This window comes from Parasteatoda tepidariorum, chromosome 7, assembly GCF_982258835.1.
Source record: "Parasteatoda tepidariorum strain Cologne lab strain chromosome 7, Ptep-v5.0, whole genome shotgun sequence".
NCBI classification, from domain to species: Eukaryota; Metazoa; Arthropoda; class Arachnida; order Araneae; family Theridiidae; genus Parasteatoda; species Parasteatoda tepidariorum.
The window spans coordinates 10,976,357-10,993,786 of record NC_141761.1 but is presented as its reverse complement, the minus strand read 5'-3'; the positions used below and the strand labels follow the sequence as shown (position 1 = coordinate 10,993,786).

General features: G+C 31.5%; 1 protein-coding gene across 11 annotated transcripts in view; it reads left to right on the top strand.

The window, feature by feature from the left end:
* The first annotated feature begins 1,714 nt into the window (after window positions 1-1,714).
* LOC107452357 (DNA-binding protein RFX6) overlaps window positions 1,715-17,430 on the top strand; it is a 54,592-nt gene continuing 38,876 nt past the window's right edge. For 5 of the 11 annotated variants that reach the window (XM_043049406.3, XM_016068818.4, XM_016068813.5 and 2 more), the window contains exons 1-6: window positions 1,758-1,972; window positions 13,337-13,428; window positions 13,829-13,952; window positions 14,713-14,774; window positions 15,877-15,951; window positions 16,155-16,182. In XM_043049406.3, the coding sequence (XP_042905340.2) occupies window positions 13,352-13,428; window positions 13,829-13,952; window positions 14,713-14,774; window positions 15,877-15,951; window positions 16,155-16,182 (366 nt within the window). In that variant the 5' untranslated portion in view covers window positions 1,758-1,972; window positions 13,337-13,351. Of the gene's footprint in view, window positions 1,973-13,336; window positions 13,429-13,828; window positions 13,953-14,712; window positions 14,775-15,876; window positions 15,952-16,154; window positions 16,183-17,430 lie in introns of all 11 variants that reach the window. The other 6 variants (XM_071182944.2, XM_087167302.1, XM_016068816.5 and 3 more) reach the window with 6 other exon arrangements.

Sequence of the window (17,430 nt, the reverse complement as noted above, 5' to 3'; positions counted from 1 at the left end):
CTGACAAAAAGACGATTTTAAGTAAGATCGACCTTAGAAAGTCCTTAAAGGATACCAGAATATTTGCATAGATCTTTTTGCCCCCTTAAAAAGTAAAGCACTTAAGATAGAAATCTGGCCAAAATGTATTGGGTTCCCTAGTCGCATTCAAGGTCTAGCAGGGTATTTAAACGTTGTTAGAATACGAATAGTTTTAGTTCTTTTATTAATAATTCAGATTAAGACAAAAACTGTCTTAATGTGGAACTGACACCATATCATGTTTTTAACTGCCCTGCAGTCGCTGCAGGCCTTCACCTCTTAAACTACCCCACAGAAGAGGATTTGTATTCTTTTAATGCCATAGAAATAACAAAAACTATTCAAGCACACCACTGAATATGATTCAATAGAGGATACGACACCAACCAACCAGATTAAGACAAAGATATTGATGGATTAATAGAGCGTTTCTACAAGTAATTTTCTTTTTATATATACTTATGGAACTTTAGAAAATATTTGATTGTTATAGAAATACATAAATCCAAAATTAAGTTTGATGAAAACAATGACAAAAACTGAGGCACGAAAATGAAAGCAAAATATGCAATGATAAGCTTCAGGTACTTTTGAAAAAGTTTAAAATGGCCAAATAAAGACAGTTTCTTAATTATGCAGCAGGCAATTAAAGTGAAGTCAGATAAATATTCTCTCAAGTTTATTAATTTATTAAATGAAAATAAAGCACTAGGGAAAGACCAGTTTATTATCCTTCCTAATAGATAGCTCTAATTTTTTTTTATGAATTATTAGGATTTTTACTGTAAAAAGTATTCTGAAATACGAGTATATTTGCATGAAACATAGGAATGGGTTCAAGTTAATTTGTAAATATTTGGTTGTTATTAGTTACTAAATTTGAAAAACTAAAGTATATAAAACTGAGTTTAATTTTTACTGCTTTAGTTAGAATTTTGAAAAATTTGAGGCATCGTAAGAGATGAAAGTCATTAAGTGTTTTAGAATTTCATACAAAATGCTGATGTTTTGCTATTTTAGGTTTTACATTTCAAAAAAACTAAGTTCATCAAAAGTTAACAAATTAATAATGAAAAATTTTGTAAATTTTTGAAGAAGACACTTAAAAAAGAAACACGAATTCAAGATTTGAGATATTTCGTTTTAATTTGAAACTGCTACCTAGCATACATCACACCAAGCACCCATGAATAAAATAAGAACAATAGTGGTGTAAATAAGAACATAATGGGGAAAAAGTGCTTCAAATAAATTAAAACTCGAGTGAAATAAAGGGTAAGCTGATTTTTAAATTATGAAAAATCTATTGTAAATATAAGCATAATGGAAAAAAGAAATGCATAAAATATATTAAAACTCATGTGAAATAAAGATTAAACTGATGTTTAAATTAAGAAGAATCCGTTGCACATATCAATAATGGAAAGAATAATGCATCAAATAAACTAAATCTCGTATAAAATAAAGCTTAAACTGATGTTTAAATGAGGAAGAATCCATTGTAAATATGAACATAATATAAAAAAGAAATGCATCAAATATATTAATGTGAAATAAAGGGTGCGATAAAAATAATTAGAAGGTAAGATTTAAATGAGTGACATTACACTAAAAGTGTAACAGTGAGACTTATCTTTCTTTACAAACTTAAGATAAGATACAATAGTGTGAATAATTTTGTCAAACAAGCTTTGATAAGAGCCTTCCTTCATTTTATTTGTGTGTTTGGAACTTTTATTGAAACCAATCTTTTATTTTTATAAGTACCATTGTCGATTGCCAGGTGTGTAGTAAAATTAATTCGAGGTATTAATACGTTTTGAAAATGCATTTCAGTAGCTGATATTATAGTGACAGAATTATTTACGGTTGACAAATTTTTATAAGTTCTAGATGAACAGTAAGTACTAATTCCTCACTTGAAATTGAAGAGCTTAATAGAAGAAAAAAGGTAAATTTTAAAACAATTTACATTTTCCATGTTTAAAAGTATGTTTTGGTCATCTATATGTATAGTTTTGACCAGTGATTCTTTATCACAGTGCAACGGCACTGTGGTGTGCCACCAAATTTCAGAAAACATATAATAAAAATTATAATGCTTTTTTTTTATTACGAGAAAAGTGTAAATTAAATTAAATGTATATATATACATATATAAATTCAAAAGTAGATAATTTCTTCTTTACTTTTTATTTTCCATTTTTTTACGTGATTTTTATTACTTAATGTGTTATTTTTATTTTATTACAAAAGATTTTTTTTGAATGCTCCTTACACTGTTGTATTGATATATTTTGCTTTGACTATATTGATACAATATTAGAATTTTCTTAAATGATTTCTTCTTTCATTTTTATTTTAAAATTTTTGCCATGTTTTCTCTACATTTTGAACTTATTTTATGAGTTCTATATACTTTCAGTGCAGTAAATTTAACTTATTGATTTTCTTAATTTCGTAATTTATATATAATTTTTCGGCATACTGGTGAGTGTGTCTGACATCTTAATCATGACAATTTCATAATGTTAAAACAAGTAAGAAATTTTAATAAACAGAGGAAGCCAAATATTAACTTACATAAGGAAATAATAGCTAACAATAAGTTATGCAATTAATAGTTATAAAAGCAAATTAACAAAGGATAACTGACAAAAAAATAAGCTAACTATTAACGGAAAAACGACTAACAATTAATAAAAAAAGGCTAACAATTAATGACTAGCAAGAAAAAAAAAACAATTTTAAGAACAAATATAGATGAAATTAGCAAAAACATCAACTAACGTTCTTAGGATTTTAAAATTCTCTTCCCCTCACAGTCAAGCTAATCTGATTTTAGGCTAACTCCTGGTTTACCTCTAACTCTAGTGTAATTTAAGATCTTTAATGTCAAAGAAAAAGGGTTCATTCAAGTTTTAAGCGACTTATTTTGATGTATTCGTTGACAGAGCTTCCATGAATAGCCTCAAAATTATGTTGTCCCCATTTATAGCACCGAAAAAGCTTTTCACTAAGCAATCGGATCTGCTTGTGATTGAGTTAAAAATGGTCAAATAATTGAACTAAAATTATATAAGAAGCAATCTTAATTGTTTGTTATTTAGATAAGATGTGTTATGATAACATCATAATCTGTAACATATTAACAAACTCAACATATTATTATTGTATCTTGTTATGAAAATATTGAAGGAATTTCAATTAGTTATTCTCATTAGAGCCAGCTGCGAAAAGTTATTAATAGATTTTTCCTAATTAATAGAGAAAACTAGTCATTTCTTAAATATAATATCATTTTTTTTTAATGAATTTCACTTTTTTTGAAAATATTTTATTGATGTTCACTTACAAAAAAATTTAGTACATATGGGGCAGTTCAAAAAGTACGTACATCCCGAAGGGGGGGGGAGGTATTATACAAAGTACGTACATAAAGTTCGGTGTTATTGTTTAAATAATTTAAATTAATAAATTATATTAAATAAACATTTAATTTCATTTAAAACGCAATTATTTTAATTTTTATGAAAAAGGGGGGTAGACTAATAAAATATACGTACTCTAAGAGGGGGGGGGAGTAAGACCTTGTACGAAGGGGGTTAAAATTTTTGTGTACGTACTTTTTGAACAGCCCCTATGTTGTTGTTGTCGTGGGCCAATGAAACACTGGGGTGCGATTATTTCCAGTGGCAACACCTATAGCCGAGAATTCAACTTTTGCCACACCCATACGTCACACCCGTTTTATGGGACGGACCCATTCATACATCTATTCAATCATCGTAATTTTTACCTGAATCAGAGAGCGATTAATCTCCAATCCAGTGGTATAATTTGCGATGTGAACATGGAGGACTTTGTGACCGACCCGACAAATTCAACGTGCACCATTTGCTACGCAAGGAGTCTTCGGCAGGCTTTATTCGAAATCCCGTTCTCACGAACGTGAGTCCAGCCAAACCCGGATTTTTTATTATAAATTAAATTATTTAAAATGAACAAGGCATACGATTGGAAGATAGATAAATGTTGTTTTTTTAAATTATCATTACGGTTTAAATCAGGTAAATTTTGAATTTTATTTTAAATCAACTTTTAAATTAAACTTTACTTTAAAAGATATTTTTAAGAATGCAGTCGGACCTTTATTTAACGAAGTCTCTAAATCTCGATACAAAGTTCGTTATATCTAAAAGTTGTTAAATAGAAAATAACCTTTGAAAATACTCGAACAACACAAAACAGGCTTTAAATTCATAAATCCTAGACATAATTAAAATGGCAGTGGATGCATCTTGTGAACTCTACCATTTATTTTATAAATCCTAACCATAAAAGAAATCTGCATGGAAAGCAAGAATCGAGCAAAACATTATCCAGCGTTATACTACCATATACATACAATGAAAAAAACAAAATTTATATTTAAAATTATAGTTGCATTTATAATAAAAGTAATTTTAAACATGCATTACAACATGAATTTTATTGCTACTGATAAAATCCGTTTAATTTTGTTTTAATTTCGTTTGAAATGCAAACAAAAAGGGATTTTACTTCCTTCTCTAATTTAACTTTTTAGAGAAAGAAGTAAAACATTACATAGAGCAGTGACTTCGAAAAATAATTCAAGGTCATTTCTCCCACTATGTTCTAAAATATTTTGTGAAATAGTGAAAGTGGACCTCAAAGAAAAGTTCGTTATATACAAAAATTCATTTCGCTATTTGGAAGTTATTTTACGAAGAAATTTCAAAAACGTTCTTGGTTCCTCGGAAAAATTAGCAAAATAAAAAAATTCACAAAATTAAAGTTCGACAATCCGACTGAATATGAAAATATGTTTTAAATTTGAAAGAAAGAATTTGTTAAATAATAATTAATCCAAAGATAAAAACAACACGGTAGAAAACACATTCTATCAACATAGAAAATTATACTTACTAATAATAACATGCTACGTTAATGTATACGCTAAATAATTAATAGCAAATATATTAATACGCTTTTTATTATTTAGTTCTAAACTGAAAATAAAACCTAAAATAGAACCAAAAATAGCCTTCCTAATGAGGTATAACCCAGATTTGAATACTGTGGTTAATCTATACATATTACATTCAGTGGTAAACGGATCAAAAGTTCGAAACCCATTGCCACAGGGCTAACAGCGGGAAGTTTTCATCTCCATGTAACACAAATGCGGGTCAGTTACAGCAAACAGTTTTCTATGGAGGCCAGTTTCCTCAATGCTCGATGCAAGGGCCGGGATAGCCTGGCTGGTAGGGTACTGGGGCCATGTCCAAGAGGTCGTGGGTTCAATCCCCGCCGGCTGAAGACGTAAATGGCAACTGATGCACATTAAATATGTCGAGTCACAAAGTCCTCCATGTAACCATAACAAATAATACATATGGGGGTACTGATTCCTTGTCTTCTAGATTTGTTCAAAATTACAAGGCTACGGAGTTGAATTTTAGTAGTCGTAAACCCAAAATTGGGTCAGCTGTTCATCGACGGTAAAATAAAATGCTCGATGCAGGAGTTTCCTTGTCTTCTGGGTTCAAAATAACGCGACTACGGAATTGAACGTTGAGGAGTAAGGAGTTGAATGTCGGTTATGAAATAAAATAAAATTCGATAGTTTAATTAAACGTAGTATCGGGAATAAACATTTTTTGTTGACTAAATGAACCGGAAAAAAATTATAAAATTAATAGTGCATATTTTAATAAAAATTCATTTAAAAAGAATAAAAAAATTTTAACTTACTTATTACAGTTCTTCACCCTATCATCGTAACATCGAAAATGATCTTTTTTATACCGAACTACACCTACTCAAAGCACTTAGATACATTGGCATGATAATATTTCAGCAATAAAATTCTTTACTGTTAAGATGTAGGCCTACTTTAGAAGGAAGGGGAGAGTAGGATATTTCTTGTATTACAGATTTGCCTACTGAATCTTTCTTTCCACACTCTATAACTAATATTTTCTTTTTTTTAAATGAAGCACAATTTGCAGTCAGAAAAATTTATTTTATTTTATAACCGTCGTTGAGCAGGGCTTACGACTACCAATGCTCAATTCTGTAGCCTTGTTATTTTGAACCCAATCCAGTAGACAGGGGATCTCCTGGATCAAGTATTGGGAGAAATTTGCCTTCGTGGATTAATTTTTGATGGAACTAACCCACATTTGTGTTACATAGAGAGGAAAACCACGAGAACCTCCAACGGTTAGCCTGACGGGAAAGGTACTTTTACCCATGATCCGATTGCCACTGAGGATATTTTACGTCAGCACTGTGTTCGGTGCGAGCAGGTTGCAGAATTCGTATCAACTAGCCATCGCTGAGATTCGAACCCGTTTCACGTACGTCATTGGAAGGCGAACGCTCTGTCACCTGTGCCACCACGGTTCAGTCAGAATAATGTGCCTGTATAAAGACCAAAAAAAGGAAAAATAATTATTATTTTTTGTGACATATTTCGTTAGACAACGCCTAAAATACCGATTTTTAATATCGTATATTAATAGATCAGATACTGATAGTTTATAGCTATCATAAATTGCTAAGAGCTTTAGAATTTAAATGTTTATAATTTTTCGGATATTTATTTATAAATGGGTTTATTATTCTTTATTATTGTTGTTGTCTTATGTCATTAGGGAAAACGATACATGCTTCTTCTTGTTATCCGGTTACGTCATCTATGGCTAAGAATTCGACTTCTGCCACACATGCGTCACAGCCCGTTTATAGGGCTGACCCATTCATTCATCCACAGATCGTAATTTTGACTTGAACCAGAGAACGATCTATCTCCGATTCAGTACAACCAGATGTATGATTTGTTACGCGAAAAGGGAGGACTTTGTGACCCTACAGATTTCACATGCACCCGTCACCATTTACTACATGTGGAGTCTTCAGCCGGCTGACTTCGAGCTCACGGACATGAGCCCAACTCCCTACTAACCATGCTATTCCGGCCCCATTATGTTTGATTAACAAAATTATATGACAAAATTATCTAAAAGGTTTTTTTTCCCATAATATCAGAAATTTAAAATAATAATAAATTTTAAAAAGAACGAGTTTCTTTTACACGATTTTGAACAAAAATACCTCAATTGAGTTCCCGTTTTTATCCAACTCAAAACTGTCGTTGAATCTGTCCAACAATAGATATCAATATTGTTAAGATTCAAATCTTTAATTATATTTGCTAACAATCTAGATCCAATACAACATGCAAGAAGCTCTAGCTTTGGTATTGTCAATGGTTTTAGAGGTGCAACTCTACTCTTAGCATGCACTAAATTAACAGAAGGTTCATTGGTACTTTCAACTCTCACAAACACACAAGTTCCATAGGCTAGCTTACTTGCGTCACAAAACACATGTAGACTCATCAAGGTATTTGACAAATCGAGACAAATCCATCGTGGAATCTTAATGTTCTGTAGCAAAGGTAATTGCATAAACCAAGAATTAAATTTCTTAATCAAATTATCAGGTAGTTTGTCATTCCATTTGATTTTTGAACTCCAAGTTTCTTGTAAAATTAACTTAGGTAATAACATTACCGGTGCCGTAAAACCGATTGTATCAAATACCTGATGAGCCACAGCTAACACTTTTCTTTTCGTAATTAATTCGTCAGAATTATCTGCTCGTTCAATCTCGTTCAATCAAAGTGTCTTTCTCCGTGTCCCAAATAAGTCCCAAAATTGGTACATTTTTTGTAATAGATGAATCCTTAACACAAAAATCAGGTAAATTTGTCTGCCAATCTCTTAAATTAAAATGACCCTGAGACATTATACATTGTGATTCTAAAATAAAATTTTGAGCTTCAGTTTCTGTACTTAGACTAGTTACACAATTATCTACATACAATGATTGTTTAAGAATATCTGCAGTACTATTTAAATTTTCATAAACTCCATTTAAATGGTAACGCAATGTAGCGGCAAGTAAAAAAGGACTTGAGGTAATTCCGAAGACTACCCTTCTGTGCCGATACATTTTAAGCTCGTCCGAATTGTCTTCACTGTACCACAAAAATCTCTTTCTTTTTCCCGTATTGATATCTGTAAAAATGCTTTCTCAATGTCCGCAGATATACCTACAAAATTCTTACGAAATAGATTAAGAATAGACGGGATCATTTCTATTAAGTTTGGTCCAGTAGCCAAACATTCATTTAAAGATGCTTTTCCGGTTGACTTGGCTGATGCATTAAAAACCGGCCTTATTTTCGTACTAGAATTTTCCTTAACCACTGCTCTATGAGGCAAATAATGAACATTATCTACCTTTGCATCGTTGGCCACTTCAATAATCCCTAAAGATGACCAATCATTAAATACGTTAGAATAAGCTTCAAAATTACCCGAATTAATTAATTTCTTTTTCGTATTCAAACCTCCCCTCCAAATTGACTTGAATCGTATTCTCGAAATGATTTAATGCTTCTTTCTCCAACTGAGTTTTTGTTTTGTCTATCTCTGGATCCGTAATTCCTAATGCGTCTCATTTCCATAAATCATTCCTTCACGAGAAGTGAAGAAATGAAACAAGAACCCTCGCTCTCCCCCATTGGCATACTGCCAACATTTAACTTCCCAATTATTAAAGTATACCCTAGCCTAGTAGTGAATCGCACAAGGTCCTGCACTCAAGTTTTTTATTCTACCCGTAAATAATTTTCCGGCAATATCTGCCCTTATCAACAACTTAATTCCTTTATCAAAATTACAAAATTATTTCTCCAAATCACTTATTTAAATATTAAGTTTTCGTAACTCTTTAACCATGTAATCTGTTTAATATCAGAACAGATTTGGTTTTGACTTAAAGCTTCAAATCTGCATCTATAACTCCTATCAATGCTACTTAATTCTACATTATATACATTTTGCATACTTTCTTCAGTTTCGACCCCACCAAAAAGTGATAGCTTAATTTCTACTTGTTTTATAGGCATATAACTCATACGTTATGCAACATCTTCAGAAATATAACTTCTCATACTACCAGTATCTATAATTCCACGAATTAACATTTCCTTTTTACCATTATGAACTCTTACAATTAAAGTTTGAAGCAATACGTCTGAGAGTTGAATTTGATTATTTAACGTACTTATTTTGTTTTCATGGTTTTCTTCATTCGAAACATTATCGATCTTATTTTTCGGATTATCAGGACAAAAAATAGAAAAATTTCTATTATTACAAATTAAACATCTAACATACTTTACTTTGCAAGTATTAGCTCTATGACCCTTTTTTAAGGCTTTCGTAAAATTTGTCCGCGAAGCCGCTCGTAATTGTTTTGAAGCATCCATGCTTACGTAATTATGGTTTCTTTACTGCGTAGTTGATTTTTTTACGATCTGCTTTGCATCAATTCGATGCACGTCCAGGCAGTGAGGCCACTATATCGTTTTACTTACTTATTATTGTCTAAAGGATGTCCATCGAGGTTCTTAATTAATTAGGCAGATCGTAATTAACAACATTTTATTAACATAAACTACAACAATAGTAAAAGACAGAGCGCCGCATTACAGCAACTGTATTCATTAGCTAGACAGGGGTCCCCAACCCTATGCCCGCGGGCACCATGGCGCCCTTCGATCGGTTTAGATGCGCCCGCTACTTGTGCCCAACAATAAAATATTTCCGTTTTCAATTTTCCCATAAAATGTTACGTAATTTGTTTTGCTTTCTCAATATGGATGATAAACCTAACCAAAATAGAAATCGCCAGGAAAAGGATCTCCATTCCCACAGATATAAGCACAAAGCAAAATATAGCTGACCACTCGCGGATTGAATATATGAACTCTTATACTTTGTATGTTTTTCAAGCAATTTCGTAATAATTTATTTTACTCAAGGATATTAATACTAATTATATTCATATGTTAAATTAAATTTTTTGTGCATTACATGCAGTGTATATTATTTCCTATGTCTACCAACTATAAATTTATCTTGAAAAAATAAATGGTGCCCGCCACTCGACCGATATTCTGGTATTTGCTCTTAGGTACAAAAAGGTTGGGGACCCCTGAGCTAGAACATATCATCTGATGACGTGGAGGGAATCGTTACGTAATTCTTTGCGCATGCGCGCGTCTTATATATTCTTTAATCTCTCTTAATTCTCCACACTTACAAATGTTCTCTTGTGTAATCGACTATTAGATCAAAAACTAATTTAATTCTGATTTTTGAATGATTCATTTAACTGTGTGAGGGGGCTTTAATTCCAAAAACTCCGTTTGTTTGGCCCCTTCTGAACAACATTACAAAAGAAAACATTTCAGGTAATAAAAAAATAAATCATATGAAGTGCATTTTAAAACTAATGCAGTGAAGTTGTGCCACTTGCAGTGCATTGCTTTTGTGATAAGGAACTACAAGATAGGAATCATTTTTTTTTTGTATCATATTACTCTAACATACATAATCATAACGTATGGGTTATTTGTTTCACTATACGGTCTACACGCCAAGAGGCTTAAGTTAGCTCTACTATTTTATAATTTGTGTGAAATAAGAACTCACCCAGACATTCGTCTGAGCCTGTGGCGGTGACTATGGTAACGAGGTATGACTATTTCCAGCAGGAGTCCGGGGTCACTGTTTTGGAATGGTTTCGGCGAGAGAAAGGGAATCTCTTTCTTCGGTCTATTGTGTTAGTCCTAGAATGAAGCTACTAGTTTTTTTTTAGTACCCTTTCTAAAATGCGCCAATTTTGTTTCCATAGCACATCCATAGACGGTTCCAGACTTTGCGGTGGGAGGAGTTCTTAGCTTAGACCAGGGATGGGCAAACTGCGGCCCGCGGGCCAACTGTGGCCCGTCGGAAGGTTTTATCCGGCCCGCGAATAGAATTTTAACTTGCCGATCCGTGATAAATATAAACAATATACATCCATTTTCTTGCCGACTTTGTTTAAAGCTATTTCTGCTCTTTCTTTTTTAACAAAGTACTGATGACCTTTTTACTTTCTTTATTTTTGTTCTACAAAACATAAATTGATGGAAATAGTTAGCACAGACAGCTTCAATTGGTAAAATGTTGAAAGAAGTTCTTTATAGAATAGTCGTAGATTGGCTCCAACTAGCGTTTGTCTTTTTCGAGGAGCAAACTTATGGAATCTAATATAGGTGAATTGTACTTCACATGTGGCAGACAACGTATTTTAAGCTCCAACGAGGGGACAATCTAATAATCATCTGAAGCAGTTGTTTCTAAATATGCCAAAGTTTCAGTTTTCTAAATCATTACCAAAACCTAGTTTTCAAAATCTAATATTTCATGCCCAGGAAATCAGTGCTATGTTTGCTTCATCTTATTTATGTGAACAAGAGTTTTCAACTATGAACCTTAGAAAAATCGTTTCAGAAGTAGACTAACAGACAAGCATTTAGCCTCGTTCCTTAAAATAAGCACATCTCACTTCGAACCTCAATATAAGGTACTTTTAAAAATGAAATCGCAATTTCATTCATCTCACTAAATATTTAAATTAAAACTTGTATATCACTTTTTTTTAAAAAAAAATTAAAAATAAATTTTGAAGTTCTTACTTGGCCCACCAAACAATTTTTTTCTCGATTTTTTGCCCTCGACCAAGAAAGTTTGCCCATCCGTGGCTTAGACAAACTGTACGAATTCCGTTAAATTCTAATACACAACATAACAGCGAAAAAAAATTTCTATGAAACTTCTTTTTCTTGTGGGTCAACTTATAAAGTGTTAGTTAAATAACACTCCTAGGCCAACATACAAGACAACAGGTGGTCACAACGGTTTTGCTCTCTTTTAGCATACAGGATAAATTCTTTTCTTGGTGATTCAACTTAAGATCAACTTAGACAGTTAGTCAACTTACTATTTCACTGGTTTCGAGATTAAGACTATTTATTTTTTTCTGTGGAAGTATAGAATACAGGATGATCCAGAACAACGATTACAAACGTGGATTGAGAATTGCATAGTTAGTCATTTCCGAAAATGTCATCGTGCGTCTCAAGGGGAGCCCATTATAATCAACTGGTTGTTTATACACATTTGAAACTGTACTTTTATTTATCTAAATTATCTTACTTTTATGCTAATTTGACATTTTCTGATAATATTATCAAAAATTGCATTAAAAATTACCCACAAATAACTATTTACGTTATTTAATTATTTTGTGACTAATTCGCCTAACTCACCGAGTGTGTCACCCAAATCATGAAATTGAGGTAAAAATTGCTACATCCGGGTCTATTTGAATTCAATTTTGACAAATGAATACTGGAAAATGAAATAAAATTAAGATAATATAAATCAATAAAAATACCTTTTCAAATTGATACCCAAGGACAATTACCCAGTTCACAATGGCAACAAATGCAGTTCTCAAACCTTATGATGCTTAAGTTCGTAATACTGAATAATTATGCATAGCCTCGAAATTCACGGTAGTCCGTTAGTCTGGGACGACTTCTCAGTTCCCCGGACAAGCATTTGAAGCTAAAGAATGGTACACTCTTTTGGTTTTTTATCTTAATGTTTTTATCTCAAACCAGCATATTTTATCATAATTGTAGACATTGTAATTTTCATTTAAGCTGCCAACACGGATAGGAAAAAATACAGTAGATTTTACGAAATATAAATTTCACGATTATTGCTGCATAATGTATGTACTAAATATTTTACACGTAGGGACTTTTTATAGTCATCAAAATAGAAAAATTGACATTAAACCTACTTGAAATGCTATGTACTATGTTTACTTATAATTTCAAATAGTAATAGGCATTTAATTCATCAAGGATTGCTAAAAGAGTTTTTTAGTTAATTTAAAAAGAGAGTTCTGAATAAAAAATAAACTGAACATTTTCGAACAAAAAAAAAGTTTTGAACTATTTTTAATAAATGAGGTTTGCATCATTATGTATTATTAAAACTTATTTAATTATTCAAGCAAGGAAGCAATAATCTGTAAACAAATTCTATTTCAATAAAAAATATTCAAAAACCAGGAGAATTTTAATTAAACCAATAGACCAAGAGAAACTGGCCTAATCCAGTAATCTACTCAAAAATCTAGTAGAGTTGGCAGCTATGAAATTCTCTTCCTTTAAAAAAAAATATTATTGAGAACGGGTCAGTAAAAATGCGTGGTTAAGCTCTGATAAAATTTTCAATGTGTTTGAGTATACCCTAATGTTTTATACACATATGTTTACGAAGAAGGTATATAAATAACTGTTGTATTTCAGCTTTGATCAATTGAGATGAATGAAAGAAAGAGGAAGAAACTGACCACTTCTGCGAAAGAAAGAAAACTGCACATTTCTATAACAGTTGAGTGGTATGTTCTTTTTGATATTCAAATTCAATTGAAGCTTTGTACATCGGAAAATGAAATCTTTCATAAAATAACTAACTTATCAGTAAATAATGTGGGTGCTTATTAGTTACAGAGACTATGCAGCCAAGTTCGGCAAAACATTCCAGATAGCAAAATAAGGTTTATTTTCACTCAACAAAAGTAATGTAAACTTAATGTAAACCTAAAAAAGTTTGTTATGCGGTTTACATGCAAACCTTTTAATTTCAAAACGAGATCCGTAGCAATCTGCTCTATTCTAGGCACATTACCCTAATCCAAAACCTTGGAAAGCAACCTTCTATATAAAAACCAATCGAGGTTGTATTAGGATAAATAAATATGCATTAATTCGTACATAATAATTTATTTTTTTATCCAGGTTGAAAGAAAATTGTTCTCCATGCCCTGATGTGTGTCTTCCAAGAGAGATTTTGTACGCGCAGTATACAGATTTCTGCAAGAATCAAAATACGCGACCCACATGCAAAGCTACATTTGGAAAAGTAAGATTCTCAGTTTTTTTCGTTTGAATTTAAGAACGCCCTTAAATAATCACCAGTGAAAATAATACGGAAATGTGTGGGTAGTTCGTTCACCAGGAGTTGACACTTGCCTCCAACTCCTCGGACGCAGAGTTTACTTCAGAGCCGAAGTAATAGGAGAAACATCTCCGCACTTGAAAATGAGACAAGCTTTAATGCGTGCCAAATGCAAACAGTGAATTCTTTTTCAATCACTTAGTTCGGAACCGTGAAGGCTCAGGGGGTAGACCGGATTCGAACGGATTCGAATCACAGAAATAGCTGGTCTATACGAATTCCGCATCCGGCTTGCACCGGTCATAATGCTGACGTAAAATATCCTCAGTGGTTGACAGATTCATGAGTTAGAGTCCCCTTGCCTTCAGAACCGTGGAAGGTTTGCGTGGTTTACCGCTCCATGTAACGCAAATGCGGGTAAGTTCCATCAAAAAATCCTCCACTAAGGCAAATTTCTCCTAATGCTTGGCCCAGGATATGTTTAGAAACGTTCATAAAAAATTCATTTTTGAACACTAAACTGCACTTATTCTTATTCATATTTTAGTTCCGTTGTTTTACTACTATCGGAATGCCAACGAAATTTAATAAACTGTTCAAAAATAGTCATTTATTTTTCAGCAACGATTTCCGGGATTCAATCATTAAAATATGTTCAGGAACGCTCATAAAAAAATTCATTTTTGAACACTTTCTCCAGCACTTATTCTTATTTATATTTCAGTTGGTCCGTCATACTTTTCCAGAGGTCACATCCAAGCGTCTCGGTGCACGTGGACAATCCAAGTTAGTTCTTTTTTTTTTCCTTTACAAATGGCGTCCTTGAATTTGATTTCAACTCCTCGTGTATTAGGAGACTAATTGCCAGATATATTTTCCTGAATTGTTAGGACAAATCTACTTAAATATAATCTAAACAGTAAATCTATTTAAAAGGATGAGTTATCACTCAAAAATTAGAATTCTTTTTAGAGGGATACCGGGATAAATCAAAATTATAAGAATCCTTTAAGATTGAGCACCACAACCACATGAGCTAACATTTAATTAATTATAAAATTGGATTTTTTAAAAGCAAAACAGAGCCTGAACTTATGCAGCTTACCTTGCAAACATTTTTAAGGGTTTCGGCTAATATTTTACCAGCAGGACTTGCAGCTTTAAAGTTAGACAAAAGAAAAACATCATACAAAATTTATGCTTTATTTCATTTTATAAAATTTTGAGTTGAATTTTCTTTTTAATACCGGCCGATTTTTTTGAAAGTGGGATGATGGAATAAGTTCACTTTTGGAAGAAGAAAAAAAGGAATTTATAGTAACTTTAGAAAAATATAGACATCCTCTTTTCGCATTCTTAATCATGCGATTCGTTTTTTAAAGTTTAAAAGAATTTAAATCAAAAATGTAATCGCAAAAGTAGTTTCTGGTGGAATAGGCCCATTTCTAATAATCAACAACATTAACTAAAAAATAACTTTCTATTTGCTTTCTCAATTTTCCGAAATGGTCGGATAGAATAAACAGCACTGTAGTTAAGCAACCGTGAAGTAGTAATGCCACAAGCACTTAGCCGCCTTTTGCGCATCAAAGTAATTTACATCTTTGTTTTTTCTTACTGTTTGATTTGTGTTTCCTATACCAATCAATCACAGCCTAATTTAATTTTTATCAAATTGAATCATCAAAAAAGAATTCAGTAAAATTGTTGCCACTATTTGAAACGTCAACCCATAACACGAAAAAAGTACAGCCCTATGAATTTACTGCTTTATATATCTAATCTTTACCATGAATAATTAATCTTTACCATGAATTATTGGAAATGGCAACCTTAATTTTTCAAACATCATTGGAAGAAACTAAAATATATATATATATATTTACAGATACCACTATAGTGGAATTGGAATAAAATCAGATGGCGTTTTTACAACTATGTGCAGTACTGAAGGGGTGACGAGGCAAGTAATTCCCATTTTTCTAATTGCAAATAAAATCAAAAATAGAATATATATATATATATATATATATATATATATATATATATATATATATATATATATATATATATATATATATATATATATATATATATATATATATATATATATATATATATATATATATATATATATATATATATATATATATATTTCTTTTTCAGATTTTCCAGAACAAGCAACGAAAGAAAGGCGAGTAAACTTTTTGTGAAAATAGTCATTGCATATATTGACTCTTTATTATATACATTGATTTGAAAATAATACTATTTTAGCGAATTCTATTTCATTTAGGGGTGTGTAAAACGGCTATATTACCAGAACAACTCAAAACAAAATAGTACTGAATATTCCTCATTTTTTTTATATAATAGTACGAAATGCCCGAAGCCGAATAATACTGACCGGAAATGTAATTCACTTTTTCTGTATTGTACTACCATTTTTTTTATAGCAGAACGGAATGTCTTCTTTCGTTTAGCGTACTATATCACCGTTTTTTTTATAATAGCACGGAATTTTCAAATTTGAATAGTATCGTATTGAAAAATTATTTAGGCACTGTATTATAATTTTTTTCGTAATAGCAGAAATGCCTGAAAGTTAATGACATGGATTGCAAATGTAGCATACTTTTTTTCGCTCTGCATTGCCATATTTTCGCAAAAAGAAAAGCAAAATACTTATGTCCGAATTCTTTTCTTCTTTTTTAATTGTGTGTGCAGTATAACCATTTAAAAAGAATTGTCGATTTTTTTAAGAAAAGGTTAAGATGTGAATAATCTGAAATCAAACTGGGAAAAAACAAGCGTGAATTTTGGCTTTTAAATCATGACATAAATAAAAGTGACATTTTCTTTTTCATAATTTTTTCATCAATCAACACGTGAATCAAACTTTGTCTGTAAGCATCAGAACGGAAATATATTCTTGTGTAATCGGTGTTTATTTGGCAAGATATATCGCTGACAGGTATGTCGCCAAGCTGTCTGATCAAGTCCGATAAACAAACTTGTTCCGGGAGCTTATCGGGAAGCATGAAAATCTAGACGATAGCACTTAATATTCTCTTCCTTTTTTTTAAAAAAACAAAAAAACACTTGTCAATTAATGATAAAATGGAAATTGTTTGCTTTCTGTGTCTTTCAACTTTTCTCTACATTTTTATGACATGTGAATAAACAAGTAAGGAAAAATGGGACTGGAGTGAAAAAATTTTATAAATACAAAAACTATTTTTATTTCATTGTAAGCATAATTAAATTTTTTTGTCAACATTTAACAATCATATTCATTTTGCAATTATGCTTAAGATAATATTGTTGGGAGAGAAGCTATCGACACTTCATCTATGAAAAGGTACCCCAACATAAAATCGAGTTATAATATGCTTCATATACTAGTGTATTGGAATTGTTATTTTTGAAGTGTTAGATACAC